The sequence below is a fragment of the Triticum aestivum genome, chromosome 2B (assembly GCF_018294505.1).
Source record: "Triticum aestivum cultivar Chinese Spring chromosome 2B, IWGSC CS RefSeq v2.1, whole genome shotgun sequence".
NCBI lineage: Eukaryota > Viridiplantae > Streptophyta > Magnoliopsida > Poales > Poaceae > Triticum > Triticum aestivum.
The window spans coordinates 105,531,195-105,552,476 of record NC_057798.1 but is presented as its reverse complement, the minus strand read 5'-3'; the positions used below and the strand labels follow the sequence as shown (position 1 = coordinate 105,552,476).

The following is a 21,282-nucleotide window of genomic DNA, read 5'->3' as shown; positions in this document are numbered from 1 at the left end:
CAGCAGCTGATTCCCATGAACTCCTGGACTGTTCTAAAAGCCTCATTGTGCTTCGTCTGCAGAATTCAACGGGACAACAACAATTAAAATAAAAAGGCACAGAAAAAAAAGGAAAAGCATGTCTGCTGACCATGGAAGAAAGTGCACAGCGCTAGGAGAGCTCCGGCAGAAGATTAAGATTTTCGCTAACCCGTGGAGAAAAACGGAGATGTGATGGGGCTGCTGGCGGAGGTCGTTGTTGGAGTGATGGGGTTAGGTTTGAGGGAGGTGGCGTGGCCTGATGCAGTGCTCACACGCACGCTGCTTAAGGACTCGCAGGTTGCAGCGCACACTGGCTTGGACCCTGGCAGCCATGGTCTGGCCTCTGTCAAGAGGAAGTCACAAAGTTGCTGCTGGTTGTGGATCTCTTCAGATCGGGGTCTCCGTCGTCGATCTAGGAAGGATCGCAGGTTGGGGCTGGATGGGTGCGCCCCTTGCCGGCAGCTGGTAGTGGTGGTGTTTGGCGGAGGCCGCCACAGCGAGGCGATAGGAATGGCGTAGGGGCGAGGCCGCGGATGGGAACCCTACCCGGATAGGGAGGAGTCCGATCTACCCTGTACCTCATGAGATCGGAAGAGGAGGGGAAGGGTGATGCCAGATTCGGTGGCGGCGACCATGGGACGTAAGAGTGGAGAGGGAACCTTACGTTTCTTTTAGATAGTAGAGATTGCTCGACAGTAATTTGTTTACCCACCATAATACTTATGCTATCTCGAGAGAAGCCACTAGTGAAACCTATGGCTCCGGGTCTATCTTTTATCATATAAGTCACTTCTAGGAAAAGGGCTATAGATGGACTTGACACTAACGACGCACCAGACATGTGGTGCGTCATTACTATATACTAATGGCGCGCTATGTGTTGGTACGTCATTAGTGTCCAAATACTAATGGCGCACCACATCCACGGTGCGCCATTAGTAAAAATATTTTTTTAAAAATTTTGTTCAAAACTACTAATGGCGCACCGTGGGAGTGATGCGCCATTACTAGTTAGTAATGGCGCATCACTCCCACGGTGCGCCATTAGTAAAAAAAAATATAAAACTTTTTTTTGAATTTTTTTCAAAACTACTAATGGCGCACCGTGGGGGTGGTGCGCCATTACTAGTTGAACTAGTAATGGCGCACCATGCCACGGTGCGTCATTAGTAACTTGGCCACCACTTCCACCGAATGCACCCCACCCTGTGGATCGCCTTTTCAGTTTTAAAAAAAATAAAAGAAAATGATAAAAATGTCAAAAAAATAAAAGAAAATAAGTTTCCCATGTGATATGTGGCCTAGTTGTTGGGAAAATTTGCAAATATGAATTTTGACTTCATTTGCAAAATCTCGCGAGAATTTGTAAAAATGGGCATAACTTTTGCATACTAACTCGGATGAAAAAGATTTTTATATGAAAAATCATCTACTCGAAAAGTTACATCTAAATTTAACGAGGGGAACCCCGTTAAACATTTTCAAAATCCTCAAAAACCTAACAGAAAAAAGATATGGGGCTTTTAAGATCTGGAGAGGCAAAACAAATCAAAAAAATTCAAACTTACTAATGGCGCACCTACCCATGGTGCGCCATTACTATCTTCCCGCCTTCAAAATTAAAAATAAGTCAAAAAATAAAAAAAGTTACTAATGGCGCACCTGCCCATGGTGCGCCATTAGTATCTTCCCTCCTTCAAAATTCAAAATAAGTCAAAAAAATAAAAAAAAATACTAATGACGCACCTGCCCATGGTGCACCATTAGTATCTTCCCGCCTTCAAAATTCAAAATAAATCAAAAAAATAAAAAAATTACTAATGGCGCACCTGCCCGCGGTGCGCCATTAGTATGCCGTATATATGGCTGGTCGTGGTCCTCTCCTCCTTATCTCTTCATTCCACCTCTCCTACACTCCATCTCCTCCTCTCCTCCACTCCATCTTCCCTTCTCTCCTCCACCATACTTCTCCTCTCCGGTGACCTCCTCCTCTCTGGCGACCTCCTCCTCCCTCCTCCCCTCCCCTCCCCTCCCCTCATGGTTTCTTCTCCCTCCTCTCCGGTGAGCTCCTTCTCCCTCCTCTCCAGTGAGCTCCTCCTCCCTCCTCTCCGGTGAGCTCCTCCTCCCTCCTCTCCGGTGAGCTCCTCCTCCCTCCTCTCCTCCCATCCCCTCATGGTTTCTCCTTCCTCCTCTCTGATGCTCCGGTGAACTCCTCTCCAGCGACCTCCTCCTCCTCCTCTCCGGCGAACTCCTCTCCGGCAAAAGACCATGGCAAAAGAACGTACAAGATCCAAAAACAGGAACAAAATTTGAAATAATGTCGTGCCAAAAAAACAAGCAAAAAAACGAGCAAAAAATGGGCAAAAAATCACGATCCAGATCTAGATTCAAAATGGCGCATCACTAATGGCGCATCACTAAACAGTGCGCCATTAGTATGCCGAAGTTACTAATGGCGCATCCCGTTGTCGTGCGCCATTAGTATGCCAAAGCACCTGGGTATACATGGCCCCTGGGAGGCATACTAATGGCGCACCGTGGCCTATACTAATGGCGCACCAGTGGTGCGCCATTAGTATACCAGATACTAATGGCGCACCACTGGTGCGCCATTAGTAAAAATTACTAATGGCGTGCTAGTAATGGCGCACCAGTGATGCGCCATTAATGGCCAAATTAGGTGCGCCATTAGTAGCGGTTTTTCTAGTAGTGAGTTTTCCATCTACTTTTATTTGCATCTTTTACTTTCCAATCTATATCATAAAAATACCAAAAATATTTATCTTATCTTATTATCTCTATTATATCTCACTTTCGCAAGTTTTCGTGAAGGGATTGACAACCCCTTTATCGCGTTGCTTGCGAGGTTCTTGTTTGTTTGTGTAGGTGCGTGGGACTTTTGAGGAGCCTCCTACTGGATTGATACCTTGGTTCTCAAAAACTGAGGGAAATACTTACGCTACTTTGCTGCAACACCCTTTCCTCTTCAAGGGAAAACCAACACAGTGCTCAAGAGGTAGCAATATCATGAAGTTGAAATTATAAAATCATATCATGCATAGTGGTAGCTTCACATTGGGTTTAGAAAGTGAAATCTTTTGAGGTTTGACAATCACAATATTGGTCATACAAGCGATTCACGAATGATTAGTGGAAGGAAGAGAACTTTCGCATGCGAATATACTATCTTGGAAATCTTTTGTGATTGTGAGCCCCCATCAAAATATTATATGCCAAAATTGTTGACGTTGGACAAGGAAGACAGTGTAATGATTTATGTTTGTTCATATTCACATAGAAGTTATATTGTCATAGATCCTTCAACATGTGGTGCTTGCCCCCTATCTTTGCTAGCCAAAAATTCCGCACCAAGTAGAGATACTACTTGTGCATCCAAAAACCCTTAAACCCAAATCTTATCTTCAAGAGTCCACCATACCTACCTATGTATTGAGCAAGATCCCTCAAGTAAGTTGTCATCGGTGCAATAAGGCAATAAAAATTGCTTCTAAAAATGTTAGATCATTTAGTGTAAGAGAAAATTGAGCGTTGTACGAACTTGTGATGGCAAAGAATGAAAGCGACAGACTGCATAATAAAGGTTGTTATCATAAGGCGTAATATAACATGATGTTCTTTTGCACTAAGGGTTTGAGCATACAAACAAATAAGTGCATGGCAACCTCTGCTTCCCTCTGCGAAGGGCCTATCTTTTAATTTTCAGTATTTACTTTTATGCAAAGAGTCAAAGTTTTTCTCTCTATTCCTTTTTATTTTTCTCCTTTGGCAAGCATCATGTGGTGAGGAAAGATCTAGCCACATATATCCAGTTGAATATGGGTAGCATGAGTTATTATTGTTGACATCACCCAAAGGTGAATACGTTGGGAGGCGAAATTATAAGCCCCTATGTTTCTATGTGTCCAGTTGAAATGTTTTGCTCATGTGTATGCGGTGAGTGTTAGCAATCATAGAAGACTATATGATGGTTGAGTATGTGGAGCTCTTACTTAGACTCTGTTGAATAAGTTGAATTGCAATTGCTTGGTGACTTAGAACATAGGTTGTTGAGTTTCAAGAGAATCCATTGTTTGAACCTTAACATGTGAATTGGTTGCTACTTTAACATGAGAAAGAGTTGTTGTTATGATGCTAGGAAAGTGATTGAAATTATCATTGATCAACCTTATGCACTTTGCTAGCATTCACACTTCATAAATTATTTATTTTATCATTAAGCTTGGGGATGCTGATACGTCTCCAACGTATCTATAATTTATGAAGTATTCATGCTAATATATTATCATTCTTGGATGTTTTACAATCATTTTATAGCAAATTTATATCATTTTTTGGGACTAACCTATTGACCCAGTGCCCAGTGCCAGTTGCTGTTTTTTGCTTGTTTTTTACATCGCATGAAATCAATATCAAACGGAATCCAAACACTGCGTAACTTTTTGGAGATTTTTTTGGGCCAAAAGAAAGCCAGTGGGCCAAGGAAGCACCTGTGGGGGCTGCTCGAGGGGAGCAGCATCCACCAGTGCGCGCTAGGGGGCCCAGGCGCGCCCTGGTGGGTGTTGCCCACCTTGGATGCCCCCGGACCGCCTCTTTACCCTATAAAATCCCAAATATTCCAAAACCCTTGGGGTAGCCCTAGATGAGAAGTTCCGCTGCCGCAAGGCCTCTATATCCATGAGATCCAATCTAGACCCCGTTCCGGCACCCTGCCGGAGGGGGGAATCATTATCGGAGGCCATCTTCATCATCCCGGCGGCCACCACGATGAGGAGGGAGTAGTCCACCCTCAGGACTGTGGGTTTGTACCAGTAGCTATGTGTTTAATCTCGCTCTCTCTCGTGTTCTTGAGATGTCACGATCTTGATGTATCGCGGACTTTGTTAATATAGTCGGATCATATGGTGTTTTCCCTCTCTATCTTGTTGTGATGAATTGAGTTTTTCCCTTTGAGATTTTGTTGTTATCGGATTGAATACTTTCATGGAATTGAGAACACTTGATATATGTCTTGCAATTGAATACTCGTGGTGACAATGGGGTATCGTATTGATTCACTTGATATATGTTTTGGCACTCAACTCGCGGATTCCCGCGGTGACATTGGGGTAATCTATGCATAGGGGTTGATGCACGTTCTCGTCTTTTGTTTCTCTGGTAGAAATCTTGGGGCACTGTTTGAAGTTCTTTTTGTTGGATTGAGTATTATGAATATGAATTTGCTTTGGTGTTATTTTAGTACGAACTCTATGATAGGTCGAACGGAAAGAATAGCTTTGTGTTATTTTAGTATAAACTCTTGAATAGATCGAACGGAAAGAATAGATTCGAGGTGGTCTCGTACCCTACAAACAATTTATTCTTATGTTCTCCGCTAGATAGGAACTGTGGAGTGATTCTTCATCGCAGTATGAGGGATAATCATATGATCCAATGTTAGAATTGTTGAGAGATTGCACTAGTGAAAGTATGCACCCTAGGCCTCATTTTCCATCATTGCAATACCATTTTTGTGCTTGTTTACTACTCCCTCTGTCCCATAATGTAAGATGTTTTTTGATACTAGTGTAGTGTTAAAAAACGTCTTACATTATGGGACGGCGGGAGTATTTGCTACCTTGCTATTTTTATTTATTCAGATTATAAAAATATATTTGTACCATCCATATTACACTTTTATCACCATCTCTTAGCCGAACTAGTGCACCTATACAATTTTCCATTGTATTGGGTGTGTTGGGGACACAAGAGATTTCTTGTATTTGGTTGCAGGGTCGTTTGAGAGAGACCATCTTCATCATACACCTCTCACGGATTGATAAACCTTAGGTCATCCACTTGAGGGAAAATTGCTACTGTCCTACAAAACTCTGAGCTTAGAGGCCCAACACGTGTCCACTAGAATAAAGTTGAATAGTAGACATCATCAAGTGATTCCAAAAGTTCATCTGCATGGAGTTTATTCATGCGCTTTACACCAATATGACCTAAATGGCAGTGCCACATGTATGTTGCACTATCATTATTAACTTTGCATCTTTTGGCATCAATATTATGAATATGTGTATCACTACGATCGAGATTCAATAAACCATTTGCATTGAGTGCATGACCATAGAAGGTTTTATTCATTTAAACAGTACAACACTTATTCTCTGACTTAAATGAATAATCGTATTGCAATAAACATGATCTAATCATATTCATGCTCAACGCAAACACCAAATAACATTTATTTAGGTTCAACACTAATACCGAAGGTAGAGGGTGTGTGCTATGGTGGTCGTATCAACCTTGGAATCACTTCCAACACACATCGTCACGTCGCCCTTAACTAGTATTTGTTTATTCTGCAACTCATGTTTTGAGTTACTAATCTTAGCAACTAAACCGGTATCAAATACCCAGGGGTTACTATGAACACTAGTAAAGTACACATCAGTAACATGTATATCAAATATACCTTTGTTCACTTTGCCATCCTTCTTATCTGCCAAGTATTTGGGGTAGTTCCGCTTCTAGTGACCATTCCCTTTGTAGTAGAAGCACTCAGTTTTAGGCTTAGGTCCAACTGTGGGCTTCTTCACGGGAGTGGCAACTTGCTTGCCATTCTTCTTGAAGTTCCCTTTCTTTTCCTTTGCCCTTTTTATTGAAACTAGTGGTCTTGTTAACCATCAACACTTGATGCTCTTTCTTGATTTCTACCTTCGTTGATTTCAGCATCGTGAAGAGCTCGGGAATCTTTTTCGTTATCCCTTGCACATTATAGTTCATCACAAAGTTCTAGTAGCTTGGTAATAGTGACTAGAGAACTCTATCAATCACTATCTTATCTGGAAGATTAACTCCCACTTGATTCAAGCGATTGTAGTGCCCAAACATTCTAAGCACATGCTCACTAGCTGAGCTATTCTCCTCCATCTTGTAGGCAAAGTACTTGTCAGAGGTCTCATACCTCTCGACATGGGCATGAGTCTGAAATACCAATTTCGGCTCTTGGAACATCTCATAAGCTCTGTGGCGTTCAAAATATTTTTGAAGTCCCGGTTCTAAGCCGTAAAGCATGGTGCTAAACTATTAAGTAGTCATCATATCGAGCTTGCCAAACATTCATAACTCCCTGCAATAGGTCTGTCACCTAGCGGTGCATCAAGGACATAATTCTTCTATGCAGCAATGAGGATAATCCTCAGATCACGGACCCAGTCCGCATCATTGCTACTATCATCTTTCAACTTAGTTTTCTCTAGGAACATATCAAAAACATAGGGGAGCTACAACGTGAGCTATTGATCTACAACATAATATGCAAATACTATCAGTACTAAGTTCATGATAAATTAAAGTTCAATTAATCAAATACTAATGAACTCCCACTTAAATAAACATCCCTCAAGTTATCTAAGTGATACATGACCCAAATCAACTAACCCATGTCTGATCATCACGTGAGATGGGGTAGTCGTCAATGGTGAACATCTCTATGCTGATCATATCTACTATATGACTCACGTTCGACCTTTCGGTCTCCAGTGTTCCAAGACCTTGTCTGTACATGCTAGGCTCGTCAAGTTTAACCCAAGTATTCTGCATGTGCAAAACTATCTTACACCCGTTGTATGTGAATGTAGAGTATATCACACCCGATCATCACTTGGTGTCTCGAAACAACGAACTTTCGCAACGGTGCATACTCGGGAGGAACACTTATATCTTGAAATTTAGTGAAGGGATCATCTTATAATGGTACCGTCATTCTAAGCAAAATAATATGCATAAAAGATAAACATCACATGCAATCAAAATATGTGACATGATATGGCCATCGTCATCTTATGCTTTTGATCTCAATCTCCAAAGCATCGTCATGATCTCCATCGTCACCGGCTATACACCTTGATCTCCATCGTTGCGTCGTGGTCGTCTCGCCAACTATTGCTTCTACAACTATTGCTAACGCATAGCGATAAAGTAAAGCAATTACATGGTGTTTGCATTTCATACTCCCTCCGTTTTTATTTACTCCGCGTATTAGCTTTGGTCAAAGTCAAACTTTGTAAACTTTGACAAAGTTTGTAGACAAAAATACTAACATATACAATAACAAACCAACACCATTGGATTCATTATCAAATGTACTTCCACATCATATAGATTTGTTATGGTAAATATTTATACTATTTTCTATAAACTTGGTCAAACGTTAGGAAATTTGACTTCAGTCAACTCTAATATACGGAGTAAATAAAAACGGAGGGAGTACAATAAAGAGACAACCATAAGGCTCCTACCGGTTGCCAATAAATTACAAAACATGGTCATCTCATACAATAATGTATATCACATCATGTATTGACCATATCACATCACAACATACCCTACAAAAACAAGTTAGACGGCCTCTACTTTGTTGTTGCAAGTTTTACATGGCTGCTACGGGTTTCTATCAAGAACCGTTCTTACCTACGGCAAAAACCACAACGGTGATTTATCAAGTTTTCTGTTTTAACCTTCTTCAAGGACCACCCGCAGTCAAATTCAATTCAACTAAAGTAGGAGAAACAGACACCCGCCAGCCACCTTTATGCAAAACTAGTTGCATGTCAGTCGGTGGAACCGGTCTCATGCGCGTGGACATGTAAGGTTGGTCCGGGCCGCTTCATCCCACAATGCTGCCGAATCAAAATAAGAGGTTAGTGGTAAGCATTATGAACATCACCGCCCACAGCTTCTTTGTGTTCTACTTGTGCATATCATCTACGCATAGACCTGGCTCATGATGCCACTGTTGGGAATCGTTGCATGGAAAACAAAAAAATTCTACGCGCACGCAATGATCTATCCATGGAGATGCATAGCAACGAGGGGGAGAGTGTGTTTACGTACCCTCATAGACCGTAAGTGGAAGCATTTATTCAACGCAGTTGATGTAGTCGTACAGCTTCGCGATCTGCTCGATCAAGTACCGAACGCATGACACTTCCGCGTTTTGCACACGTTCAGCTCGGTGTCGTCCTCGCCATCTTGATCCAGCAAGCGGGGCGAGGTAGTAGACAGTTCCATCGGCATAATGGCGTGGTGACGGTGGTGGTGAAGCAATTCCGCAAAGCTTCGCCTAAGCACTCCCATGATCTAGAGCGGAGGAGTAAACTAGAGGCGGAGGGGTGCCGACACACGGCGTGGGATAAGTTGTGTATTGTGTGGCTCCCCTCCCCACATATGTATAGGTGTGGGAGGGGAGGAGGCAGCCCCTAGGGCGCCCCAATAGGGCCGGTGGCCACCCTAGGGTTTTCCTAGTGGTACCCCCCTTCCATATAATGCACTTGGGAGAAGGAAAGGGGGAGGCACCCCCACTCCTTCCTTTCTCCCTTCCGGAGATATGGTAGGAGGAGGTGCCGCCTCCCCTTTCCATCTAATTGGGTGTGGCTGCCCTAAGGGGGCACACCAGCCTATGTGGGCTGGTGTGTTCCCCATCTACTTGGCCCACTAAGGCCCAATACTCCCCCGGTGCCTCCGGAACCCCTTCCAGCATTCTGATAACTTTCCGGTGCATTCCAAAACTATTCCGAAGACCAAATAGCATCATCCTATATATCGATCTTTACCTCCGGACCATTCCAGAGCTCCTCGCCATGTCTGTGATCATATCTGGGACTCCGAACAACATTAGATCACCAAACCACATAACTCATATAATACCAAATCGAGACATCGAACGTTAAGCATGCGGACCCTACGGTTTCGAGAACTATGTAGACATGACCGAGACACCTCTCCGGTTAATAACCAATAGCGGAACCTGGATGCCCATTTTGGCTCCTACATATTCTGCAAAGATCTTTATCGGTCGAACATTAATGACAACATACGTAATTTCCTTTGTCTATCGGTATGTTACTTGCCCGAGATTCGATCGTCGGTATCTTCATACCTAGTTCAATCTCGTTACTGGCAAGTCTCTTTACTCGTTCCTTAATACATCACCTCGGTACTAACTCCTTAGTCATTTGCTTGGAAGCTTATGATGTGTATTACCGAGAGGTCCTAGAGATACCTCTCCGATACTCGCAGTGACAAATCCTAATCTTGATCTATGCCAACTCAACAAACACCTTCAGAGATACCTATAGAGCATCTTTATGATCACCCAGTTACGTTGTGATGTTTGATAGCACACAAGGTATTCCTTCGGTATCTGGGAGTTGCATAATCTCATAGTCTAAGGAGTAAGTATTTGACATGAAGAAAGCAATAGCAATAAACTGAACAATCATTATGCTAAGCTAATGGGTGGGTCTTGTCCATCACATCATTCTCCTAATGATGTGGTCCCGTTATCAAATGACAACATATGTCCATGGTTAGGAAACTTTAACCATCTTTGATCAACGAGCTAGTCTAGTAGAGGCTTACTAGGGACACAGTATTTGTTTATGTATTCACACATGTATTTAAGTTTCCGATCAATACAGTTCTAGCATGAATAATAAACCTTTATCATGAATAAGGAAATATAAAATAACAACTTTATTATTGCCTCTAGGACATATTTCCTTCAAGCACTTCATGGCAAAGTATATTTTTTATTTACCATGCATTTATAGAGATGCCAAAATGTGTAGAAAATAGCCATTCCACCATTTCAGGTACAATTTTTTGTGAATGTACATACATATGAAAGATAATGCATACAATTAGCCATTTTCACAATAAAATTTGCCATGGCAGCAACCATTTCCACATCAGGGCAGGAAACTAAAACATTCAATAGGAAAATGGTAAACAAACTGGAAATCAAAAAGGCATGGGGGGGGAGGATCTGTATTTTGGAAGTGACAAGTGAACAAGCAGGTTGCGGCCAGGTAGATAGCCAACCATCTCCATGTCGGCACCAACCATGACAACAACATTACAGCGGTGACACCCAAGAGAAGAGGATGGCGCTAGGAGGAGGAGGCTTCATGCACGATGGGCATCTGTGCATGGGAATGAAACCTGCACTGACGAGCCCATCGCACGAGGTGGTGCTGATGGGCGCGCGGGGTTGTCAGATGAAGCCCCTCATTGTCGGCGTGACGGGAACCATGGCAGGGTGAAAATTTGCCGGAGAATGGACTTGCTCGAGCCACCGCCGTGCTTGCGCTTCTCCTCATGCTCGAGGCCGCCGTGCTACTTGTAAACTGTGTTGGGATTTCCCCAAAAAGGAAAGGTGAAGCAGTACAATAGAGATAAGTATTTCCCTTAGTGAGAACCAGTGTTATCGAACCAATAGGAGAATCAAGCAAATTCCCTTTGACAACACCTACACACACAAAAGCAAATACTTGCACCCAACGCGTGCAAGAGGATTGTCAATCCCCTTGAACTCGTTACTTGCAAGTATTAATTTTGATAGTGATAGATAGATAAAAAGGAAAGTAAATAAATTGCAAAAAAGTTTTTGTCTTTTAGCAATATGATAAAAGTAGACCCGGGGGCCATAGTTTTCACTAGAGGCTTCTCTCTCGAACACATAGCATACGATCGGTAAACAAATTACTGTTGGACAATTGATAGAAAAATGCATAGTTATGACGTATTCATGGCAATGATCATGTATATAGGAATCACGTCCGTGACAAGTAGACCAACTCACGCCTGCATCTACTACTATTACTCCACCAATCGACCACTATCCAGCATGCATCTATGGTATTAGGTTCATGACAAACATAGTAACGCCTTAAGCAAGATGGCGTGATCTAGACAAAGTAAACACAATCAATAAATAAACCCTGCCGTTTTACCCTTAATGGCAACAACACTATATGTGCCTCGCTACCCTTTCTGTTACTGGGCAAGGACACCGCAAGATTGAACCCATTACAAAGCACCTCTCCCACTGAAGATAAATCAATCTACTTGGCTAAACCAAACAGATAGGTCGGAGAGAAATACAAAGCTATAACAATCATGCATAATAAAGTTCAAAAAGACTCAGTTACTTTCAATGAATAATTTGATCATAAATCCATAATTCGTCGGATCCCAACAAACACACCACAAAAGAATATTACATCAGATAAAACTTCAAGGAGATCGAGGAGGGCATTCTATTGAAGATCATAGGGAGAGAAGAAGCCATCTAGCTACTAGCTATGGACCCGTAGTTCTGTAATGAACTACTCACGCATCATCATAAGGCAACAAGGATTATGTAGAAGCCATCCGTGATTGATTCCCCCTCTAGCAGAGTACCGGAAAAGGCCTCCAGATGGAATCACGGAAGAACAGAAGTTTGCGGCGGTGGAAAAAATATTTCAGGTGGCTCTCTGTTGGTTTGGGAATATTTGTGAATTTATAGAGGTGAAGCTAGGTCAAAAGGAGTTGTGTGGGGCCCCGAGCTCAAGGGACGCGCCTACCCCTTGGGGTGCACCCTGTGAACTCGTGGCTCTCTGGCAGCTCTTCTAGCCTCCTCCCGAACCTTCTTGGGTCCCTTCTGGTCCAGAAAAAATCACCGTAAAGTTTCATCGTGTTTGGACTCCATTTTCTATTGATTTTCTAAAAAGGCAAAATAAGCAGAAAACAACAACTAACACTAGGTTAATAGGTTAGTCCTAAAATTTGATATAAAATAGCATAAAAGGCATATAAAGCATCCAAGATTGATAATATAACATCATGAAATTGCAAAAAAGAGTGACACTTGTCACCCCGGTGACTTGCCCATTATGTGGGACAACCGACAAGGATGCCTACACCCATACCCCAAACAAATAAATCGCCTACATTGGGAATGCATGGTTATTCCATCTACTCACGAATCATTCCAGTGAGGTGTCTGGTATCATCATCTTGCTCATTTCGAGAGATTTGGATTATGGGCAACAACTTGGTTGACGGAAAGAGTATACCCCCAATAGAATCATCAAATGATTTCGCGTGTAGCTATTTGAGCTCCTTATGTAACATTCACCAACGTACTGTGGAGCTTATTACAAAGGTAAGGTTCATATTGAAGGACATTGTCCATTAGCGACTTGACAAGCCGTGCACCAAAACCGTCATGGTAGTCATCGCCAATGGACTGGCTGGCGCTCTCGATCGATGGATCTTCTCGCCAATGGGTGACCTGGCTGGTGCAAGTATGGTACTCAGAAGTAGCGCATGCGAGGTCATCTTTGCCCCTCTCTATTGTTGTTCTATTGTAATGATGCACCCGATTTAGAGATATATGCGATAATGGGAGATATGACTTTGGCTCTTCAAAATGGTCCAACCTTCCAGTCTGGTGCAATCGGATTTTGTTGGAGCTCTAGCTGCTCTATGTGATGCTTCTCTCATCAGATCACCGCATGATCACCTCATCTATACCAATATAAAAAGACTCAAAGGGGCATATCCAATTAATCTCGGCCATCAAATCATGTCAATCCAACGACCTACACTGCTTCAATGTCAAGCGCTCAACACGTTTAGCGTGCAGTTAATTTCATGCCAAATATAATGCTAATCACATAATAACATGCAAATAATATCCTACTTAATATCGGCATGCACTTAATATACTTTCAAATAAATGTGCAATGCACGTACACATTGACTAGTCAATGAAATCAAAGATGTTTGTGGGTGAACAAGAGTTTGTTTCGGTCAAAATATCTTTATAGAATATATAGATGTTCACATTGGCTTGCTCATACAGCCCGCGGTACCCCATGACTTGTTTGTAAAATATCTTTATAAAATGAGAAACTCTTCCCCTCAGTCGGCTGATCCGTGGTGGACATTCGCCGGATGCATTGCCGTTGGATTGGATTCAATCTCATGGCTGTCTGGCGCTCTCTCTTGGTCCCATGCCCTCTCTCTCCGGAAACATCAGCAAGTAACAGTGCATCCTTATCCTCGCAAGCGCCGACTGCTCATCCTTTCTCCTAGTACGTGCTATCCATCTCAAGCTCCCAGCCATGGCAATATGACTGCTCCTCCAGCCAGAAACCACATGTTGCCTCAAGATTGAAACCACTTTGCTAAGCAAGCCACAGCTGCCAGCTCCTGCTACCATCCACTACTCCCGTTGCTACAAACCAAAGCCTGTTGTTGCAGGGCCAGCACTGCTCGTCGCCTACTGCACGGGGCTCGAGATGGGAGCTCAGGGGGTTGGATGGCGGTGGTAAAAAAACGGCGGTGCTGCAACAGCGGTGGCCGCCACCCACCACCGATGCTACGAGCTCTGCTGTTGCAAAAGAGCCTATCGATGAAGTCTCGTATCGCAATGTCGCCCATGTTTCCGAAACATGGGGGATGTTACAGCGAAAACATGACAATGCAGCAATGCGAGCGCGGTGATTTTTCTGTAACCTGGACACTGTTATAAAAGTTTCTGAAATACAACTTCTGTTGCAAAGGTTTTCTGAAACATAACTCTTGGTATAAAGTTTTCGTAACATGATCTTTGTCGCAAAAGTTTCTGCAACTTAAACTTTGTTGCAAAGGTGGAGAGCGCCGCTCGGCCACTTGATGATGCAGATCCACGGACGCGTAGCACTGCCCCCAAAAAAATCTGCAACATTAGCTCTGTTACAAAAATAAATCTACAACAAAACCTCTGTTGCAAAAGTTCGGGAACTCGAACTCTGTTGTGAACATCCAAAGCGCAACATCATCATTGTTGCAAAGATAGGAGCTGGATCTGAAGGCTATCCCGCGTTGAATCCAGTGGTTCGCAAGGCGGCGGATCTTTGCCGACCCGTAGCGCTGAAATGGTCTAACCCTCAAACTATGGGGAAAAACTCCTTTATTCCCGAATAAAACACGGTTTGCTTCATAAGGTATAGGAGTGAATGGTCTGTTGGTATTGTAAATCAGTTTCCTTAAAACATGGAATAAAATCAGAACCGAAGCGTGCTTATCATCGAGCAGTTATAAGTTCATTCAGAAAAAGAAAAACAAGAGAGCTACTAGAAAATATTGGTAGTCAGAGAGATGGGCCGTGGCCCTCACGCGTGCGGTTCGGAAACTCCAAAATACTCTGCAGCCTCGCGTGTGCGGCTTGGTTTCTTCTTTCTTCATCTCTAAGAAAAAAAAGGAGATTTGGAAACTCCAAAATAAAAAGAAGCCCCGCAGCCTCCTCCTATCTCCTCCTCGCGCACACGCCAAGCGACCGAATCGCCGCCGCAGCCGCCTAGGGCTTCACCGCCGTCGCAGATCCCTACTTCCGGCTGCTTCTGCGGCCGTCTGCTGCGGGTCCTCCGTGCTCGTGACTGCTGTGTCGGCGCCGACAGAAGTTTCCCTGCCGTCAGGTATCGCTCCCAGGTCCCAGCACAGTCGTCTTTCGTTTTGGGGGTCGATCGAGTTTTCCCTTGTTGGCCGCCGATTTCGTCCGGATGCCGTCACGTACCATGATGGTGCTACTTTCGTGCTGGCTGTGCTAGTCGTAGTGCTAATTTCAGCACGGATCCTAGTTTTTTGCTCATCAAGAATCGATGAGCCTAATTGAAATAGTAGATGGGTTGGAGCAAGCTACATCCGTTTGGTTCCCACGAGGATTTAATCAGCTGGTGACGCAGCGTTTAGCATCGGCCTACGGTGCAAAATTTGTTAGATTCGTTTCCTGTGTGATTTTTATTTGCCCAGTAAAAATCTGGTTAGTGTTGGCACCGAGAGGAAAATAGGGGACCGGCAATGATTAATGACATGGCCGTGGTGTTACCCAGTTTGGTGCGTGCCAAGGAAGGAAGTCCTGTTTTTAGACCTGATCTTGTAGTTACTTTGGTGCCTGCCCAGAATAGCAGTGTGCACATGTGGTAGGTACAGTAGCCAACTCTAGTAGCTCGCTTGGTACCTGAAAAGGAATAATCAGGTTGTGATATTCCTGTCAGCTCTTTGTGTGTGGATCAAATTGGCGATATGTGCTAGCTGGGTAGTAATAAAGATTCAGCTAAACAAATTTGGACCTTACTATATTACACCGATGCACGTAGACATATTTCTCTGGAGCCGTAAGAAACATGGATACTACCAACGAATCCGAATCGGATACGGTATACACTGGAGCCCTAAGAGACACGGATACTACCAACGAATCCGAATCGGATACGGTATACATAGAAATATTTCTCTGGAGCCCTAAGAAACACGGATACTACCAACGAATCTGAATTGGATACGGTATACATAGAATTATTTCTCTGGAGCGCTAAGAAACACTCATACTACCAAAGAAGCCGTTTCTGATACGGTATACATTGAAATATTTCTCTGGACCGCAAGTTCTAATAATTGGGACCCAATTGTGTCTATTCCAGAGAGCCCCAATTGTGACAATTCGGTCCGAGGTTTTGTTTTTCTGTTCAGAGTTTACCATCCAAATTTATGTTCATGCATTTTAGTATTTACAGAAGTTAGACAGTGTTGGAATGAATTTTATGTTGGTTTGTCTGTGTTTTGGGGCAGGGTAATTTGTTCAAATGCTAATTTTGTTTAAAAGGTCGCATATAGCAATTTAGGAAGATAATTGATATGATACATAATTGCTGATTCCTGATGTTTTGAACAGATTTTGTGAGTGTTCGTTACCAACTTCTGCAATGGGTGGAAGCAACTATGATGACGACTGGGTGTTGCCCAGTGCTGACATCACTCTTGTCCTTGTTGGAAAACTTGGCTATGGCAAGAGTGCAACTGGCAATAGTATCCTTGGGCGGGAAGCATTTGTATCAGAATACTCTCATGCTAGTGTGACAAATACTTGTCAGATGGGAAGCACCATGTTGACGGATGGCCGCACCATCAATGTTATTGATACACCAGGTAAAGAGTGTTTTGGATCTTTTGAATTTGCTTATTTTATTTTGTTTCTCCAGTGAGGCTTTTTTGAATCTAGGATATCTGGTTAGTATGTTCTATGTTGCATCTTTTGTATGAGACGATCTCACTTTCTTTTCTGGTTACGCTAGTTGTTTGATGTGGTATCTTTGAATGTTTGGACTTCCATCCACTCATCCTTCATTGGATAACATCTAATAGAGATGCCATCTGCTGCGCTCATTCTTAACAAACTAAAAATACTGTAGCACCTTAGTGTACGGTGATGGTCTCTTTGCCATCCCACGTCCTCCCATCCACAATTTCCTGAGTAATGATCCATGATTTGCTATTTATAGGTTGTGTTGTTTATTCTAATCCCATGTCAATTTTTGTGGCCATGGATTTTTAAGAGACTGACTGGCCACATGATTAGATTATCTTCTTAGTTCCATAGCAATGCACAGGAATTCAGCTAGTTGACCTTAAACTGGAAGGTTTACATGTTTAATCAGATTAATCATTTTATGAATTAAAAAGTTACCGCTACTTGTTTTGGCTTTTAAGTCATCGCAATTGGAGCGCTGGATGTTGAATTGGGAACATCACTGAAACGTAGGAGAGCAAGATATTTGAATTGAACATGCATGTTTATATTTTGCAGCTGTAACATCACATGTCTTACATATTCATCCATCTTCCTTCATTTCTTTCATGCATGGAGGTGAAAGCAGCTTCATAAAGAAAACAATATTTTTCCTAAATAAAGATAAAGAAATGCTAATTTATTTTTAGGGAAAATTTTCATGTATTTTTGTATATCACCAGTGTGGAAACTAGGGAACCGGTAAATTTATCGTCCTGGCTGCAAAACTGATCCTGTTATTTATTTTTCTTAGGTCGTCATGTTTATTATATTTTGCTAATCATCCATTTCATTGACTTGGATAGGATTATTCGACATGACCGTGACCCCTGAGGATGCTGGCAAAGAAATTGTTAAGTGCATGAACATGGCTAAAGATGGGATACATGCTGTGTTGATGGTTTTTTCTGCTACATCTCGATTTTCTCGAGAAGATTCTAGTACAATTGAGACTATTAAAGTGTTTTTTGGAGAGAAAATCGTTGATCACCTGGTCTTAGTTTTCACTTACGGAGATTTAGTTGGTGAAAATTTGTTGAAGAACATGTTAAGCAATGCCCCAGAGTATCTGCAGGTATAATACTTTTTTACCTTCTGTTGCCAAACTTGAGATGTGCATGGCTCTTGAATCATATGAGCTTGGGTGCAAATAGTTACATTTGTATGTTCTGTCTACAGAAAGTTGTTCAGCTATGCAAAAATAGAGTGGTTCTTTTTGATAACAAGACCAAGGACCCTAGGATTCGGACTAAGCAGCTCGAAACGTTGCTTGATGTGGTTGATTCTGTTAGTGCAAATAATGGAGGAAACCCATTTACAGATCAAATGCTCACTCGCCTTAAGGTAATGTTGTTGAAATATAGTTTGTGATTCTCATCTCTATTTTTTATTTTGTAATTCTAATGCTGATCTCATCTTGTAGGAGGTGCATGATAGAGAGAAGGAGGTTCATGATGCTCAGGGATATTCAGAGGACCAAATATCTGAATTGAAGAAGGAGATCCACAGAACTCGGGATGAACAGCTTGCAAACATTACTGCCATGGTAACAGATACTATTTTATCTCTAAAAATAATCTCACATTTAGTTATGTTACTTTTAGTTAAAATCTTGTTCCAGAAACTTATCCCCTTCTTTATAAGGCATAGCTGCATATGTTCCATTACATGTAATTTCTAATGATGCTATATTAGTCGACAGTACTTCTAATGAAGTTATATTTATATTACTATATTTATGCGACTTCCCTTTTTACGAGTTATATATTGTTAGAGAAGGGTATTGAAAAGCCCATCCTCTGCATCATCGTGATGCACACAGCCATACTTCCCTTTCTACATAAGTTGATATTTTACGAAACAATCATGTGTTTTTGTTGTTTGGACATTTTGGAGATTGTTTCAACTTTCCCAAAGTTATCTAAATAGCTGCCTATTTACATGCATGTGTTTCCAACTGCATTGACTGTGTGACATAACCGTAGGTGGAGGAAAAGCTGAATATCACGGTGGAGAAGCTGCAAGTTCAACTCATGGAAGAACAGAATGCAAGGCTGGAAGCAGAGAGGGTGGCGGCGGAGGCGAGGCTGAAATCCGACGAGGAGATCCGCAAGCTCAAGGAGAGGCTAGAGAAGGCTCAGGAGGAAAACGAGGAGTTCCGGAGGCTGGCGGCGACGAACAAGTGCGCCATTTTGTAAACAGTTGTCTCTTGGGAAGAGTCTTGTTAATAGGAGGTTCGGGGGTGAAGTTAAGTCTGTCTAGTAGCAACAGATATACTGTACTTGGTTGCATCGTCTCGTAGTATATTGGTAGAAGTTGAATGCCTGGGGAGTCGGATAACTATATGTTAGTGACAGTTATACTTGTCGTCTCATATATTAGTAGTTTTTGGTTTTGTTTCTGGGCGCTGCATCTCTATCTAGAATGCTCCGTGACAAGGTTTTTCTAGCCAATGGGTTTATGCTTGGATGTTTAGTTTATCTGATCGTTTTTAATTAGGTTAAGCGCTTCCGATAAATTGTGTTATCTTCAAGGAGATTAAATAGTTTACTTGGCTAAATTTTAATTTTTTCCGTATTACTTATAAAGTTGCAGACGCTCAGGGCTATCATTCCCAGCTTTATGGCCAAATGGTGCCCCTGTTTTTGTGCAAAACTTGGTAGCCAGCGATGCTGCTGTGCTCTTTGGTTAATGGAATAAATATGATTCCAGTTCAAAAAAAACTCTCCCTTGAAACCCTCGTACTGGTGCCAGATTCTTTTCAACTGCATGGGGAGCGAAGTCTGCTTACCTCGGCCCGCTTCGAGTGAGGCGGAGACGGCGGAGGGGATTTTTCGAGTTTCGGCTTGCCTGCTCCCATCTCTTACTTCATCCTACGGAGGTTAAGTGAGCACAACAGAGTTGCCCAACTAATGAAGAAGACACGTTCCATACATTCTGTTCATGCACGAACGCAAGAGCTCTATGGAGGGCCATGGCTGCTGAATGGTTCTTGCCGGATGTATCTTCGATCAAGTCAATTGGGCCTGATTGGTTTATTCAGTATATCTGCGAGGTTGATGAGTCTACACGAGTTCAACTGGTGATGCTCTTCTGGCGAATTTGGTATGTTAGAAACGAGCTCGTGCATTTTAAACCCGCCCCTCCTTTGGATGTCTCTGTCAGATTTTTATCAAGCTACCTATCATCGCTACAATCCATTGCAACACGTTCTGGTGATGTTCATGTGAAAGGGAAAGCCCCACTTCAATACTGTTTCCCTCTTACAGCTCACGCATGCAATAATGCTTCCACTAATCTTGTTTCTTGGATACCCCCGGCCACTGGGCATGTAAAGCTAAATACAGATGGATCTGTTTTGAATGGAGTTGGAGGAACTGGTATGCGGCTCCGTGACCACACCGGCGCCATCATCTTCAGCTCTTGTAGACACCTTTTTTCTTGTGATGATATTTTAGAGGCTGAGATCTTAGCAATCCGGGGGACTCATGCTCGCTCTACAGTGGAGCAGTCTACCAATTTATATTGAAAGCGGCAATTTGAAAGCAGTGAACATGGTGAAAAGTGGAGATACAAATAGATCAAAATATGCCTTTCTTATTAGAGAGATTAAAGATAGTATGTCCGAACGTAGTTCTTGTATTACTCATATCTATCGTAGTTGTAATAATTCTAGTCATGTTTTGGCCAACTTTGGGAGGACTCAAGGCCGAATCGCTGTATGGCTTGGGTCAGGACCAGATGCCGTTTTGGACGCTGTTAAGCGTGACTGTAACCGTGTTTTGATTGAGTAATACAAGAATTATTCCGCAAAAAAAAAATCAGCAAAAAACAAGGCAAAAACCTTACAACCTTGGCCACAACAAGCCAGACTCAGCACAGACCCGAACAAGCCAAACTCAACACAAAGTGCAAGCTCCAACCATCAATCTTGCTCATCAATGTCATCGCCATCATCAGCGTCATCAACTGAAGTGCCCTCGACTTGTCGACTCTGGCTCCACATCTTAGCACCATCGGCATGTAAACAGAGGGAGTATATACTACTGTTTCTTGAATAAACGGGATACTTGAATTTTAAAAAGTTACTCCAAAAACTGTAGCAACTTTCCCTTTTGTTAGAGTTTTCCTTCTCTCGCTGACTTCACTGTCATTGAGCGCTGACCCCTCACTTTATCGCCTCTCCCACTGCGATTCTTACTCGGGCTAACACCACATAAACGCACCATTTGGAACATAGGAATCAAAACGCCGGAATAGAAAAACTGCAAGAAATGAGATATCATGTAACCTAAATTCTTACAGCAATCCAA

General features: G+C 42.5%; 1 protein-coding gene across 1 annotated transcript; it reads left to right on the top strand.

The window, feature by feature from the left end:
- Positions 1-15,024: 15,024 nt before the first annotated feature.
- LOC123043738 (immune-associated nucleotide-binding protein 9) lies at positions 15,025-19,370 on the top strand. Its single transcript, XM_044466282.1, has 6 exons — positions 15,025-15,320; positions 16,577-16,830; positions 17,776-18,044; positions 18,149-18,313; positions 18,393-18,515; positions 18,955-19,370. Exons 2-6 carry the CDS (start codon positions 16,608-16,610, stop codon positions 19,165-19,167), a joined length of 993 nt encoding a protein of 330 aa, XP_044322217.1. The 5' UTR covers positions 15,025-15,320; positions 16,577-16,607; the 3' UTR covers positions 19,168-19,370.
- The last annotated feature ends 1,912 nt before the right edge of the window (positions 19,371-21,282 follow it).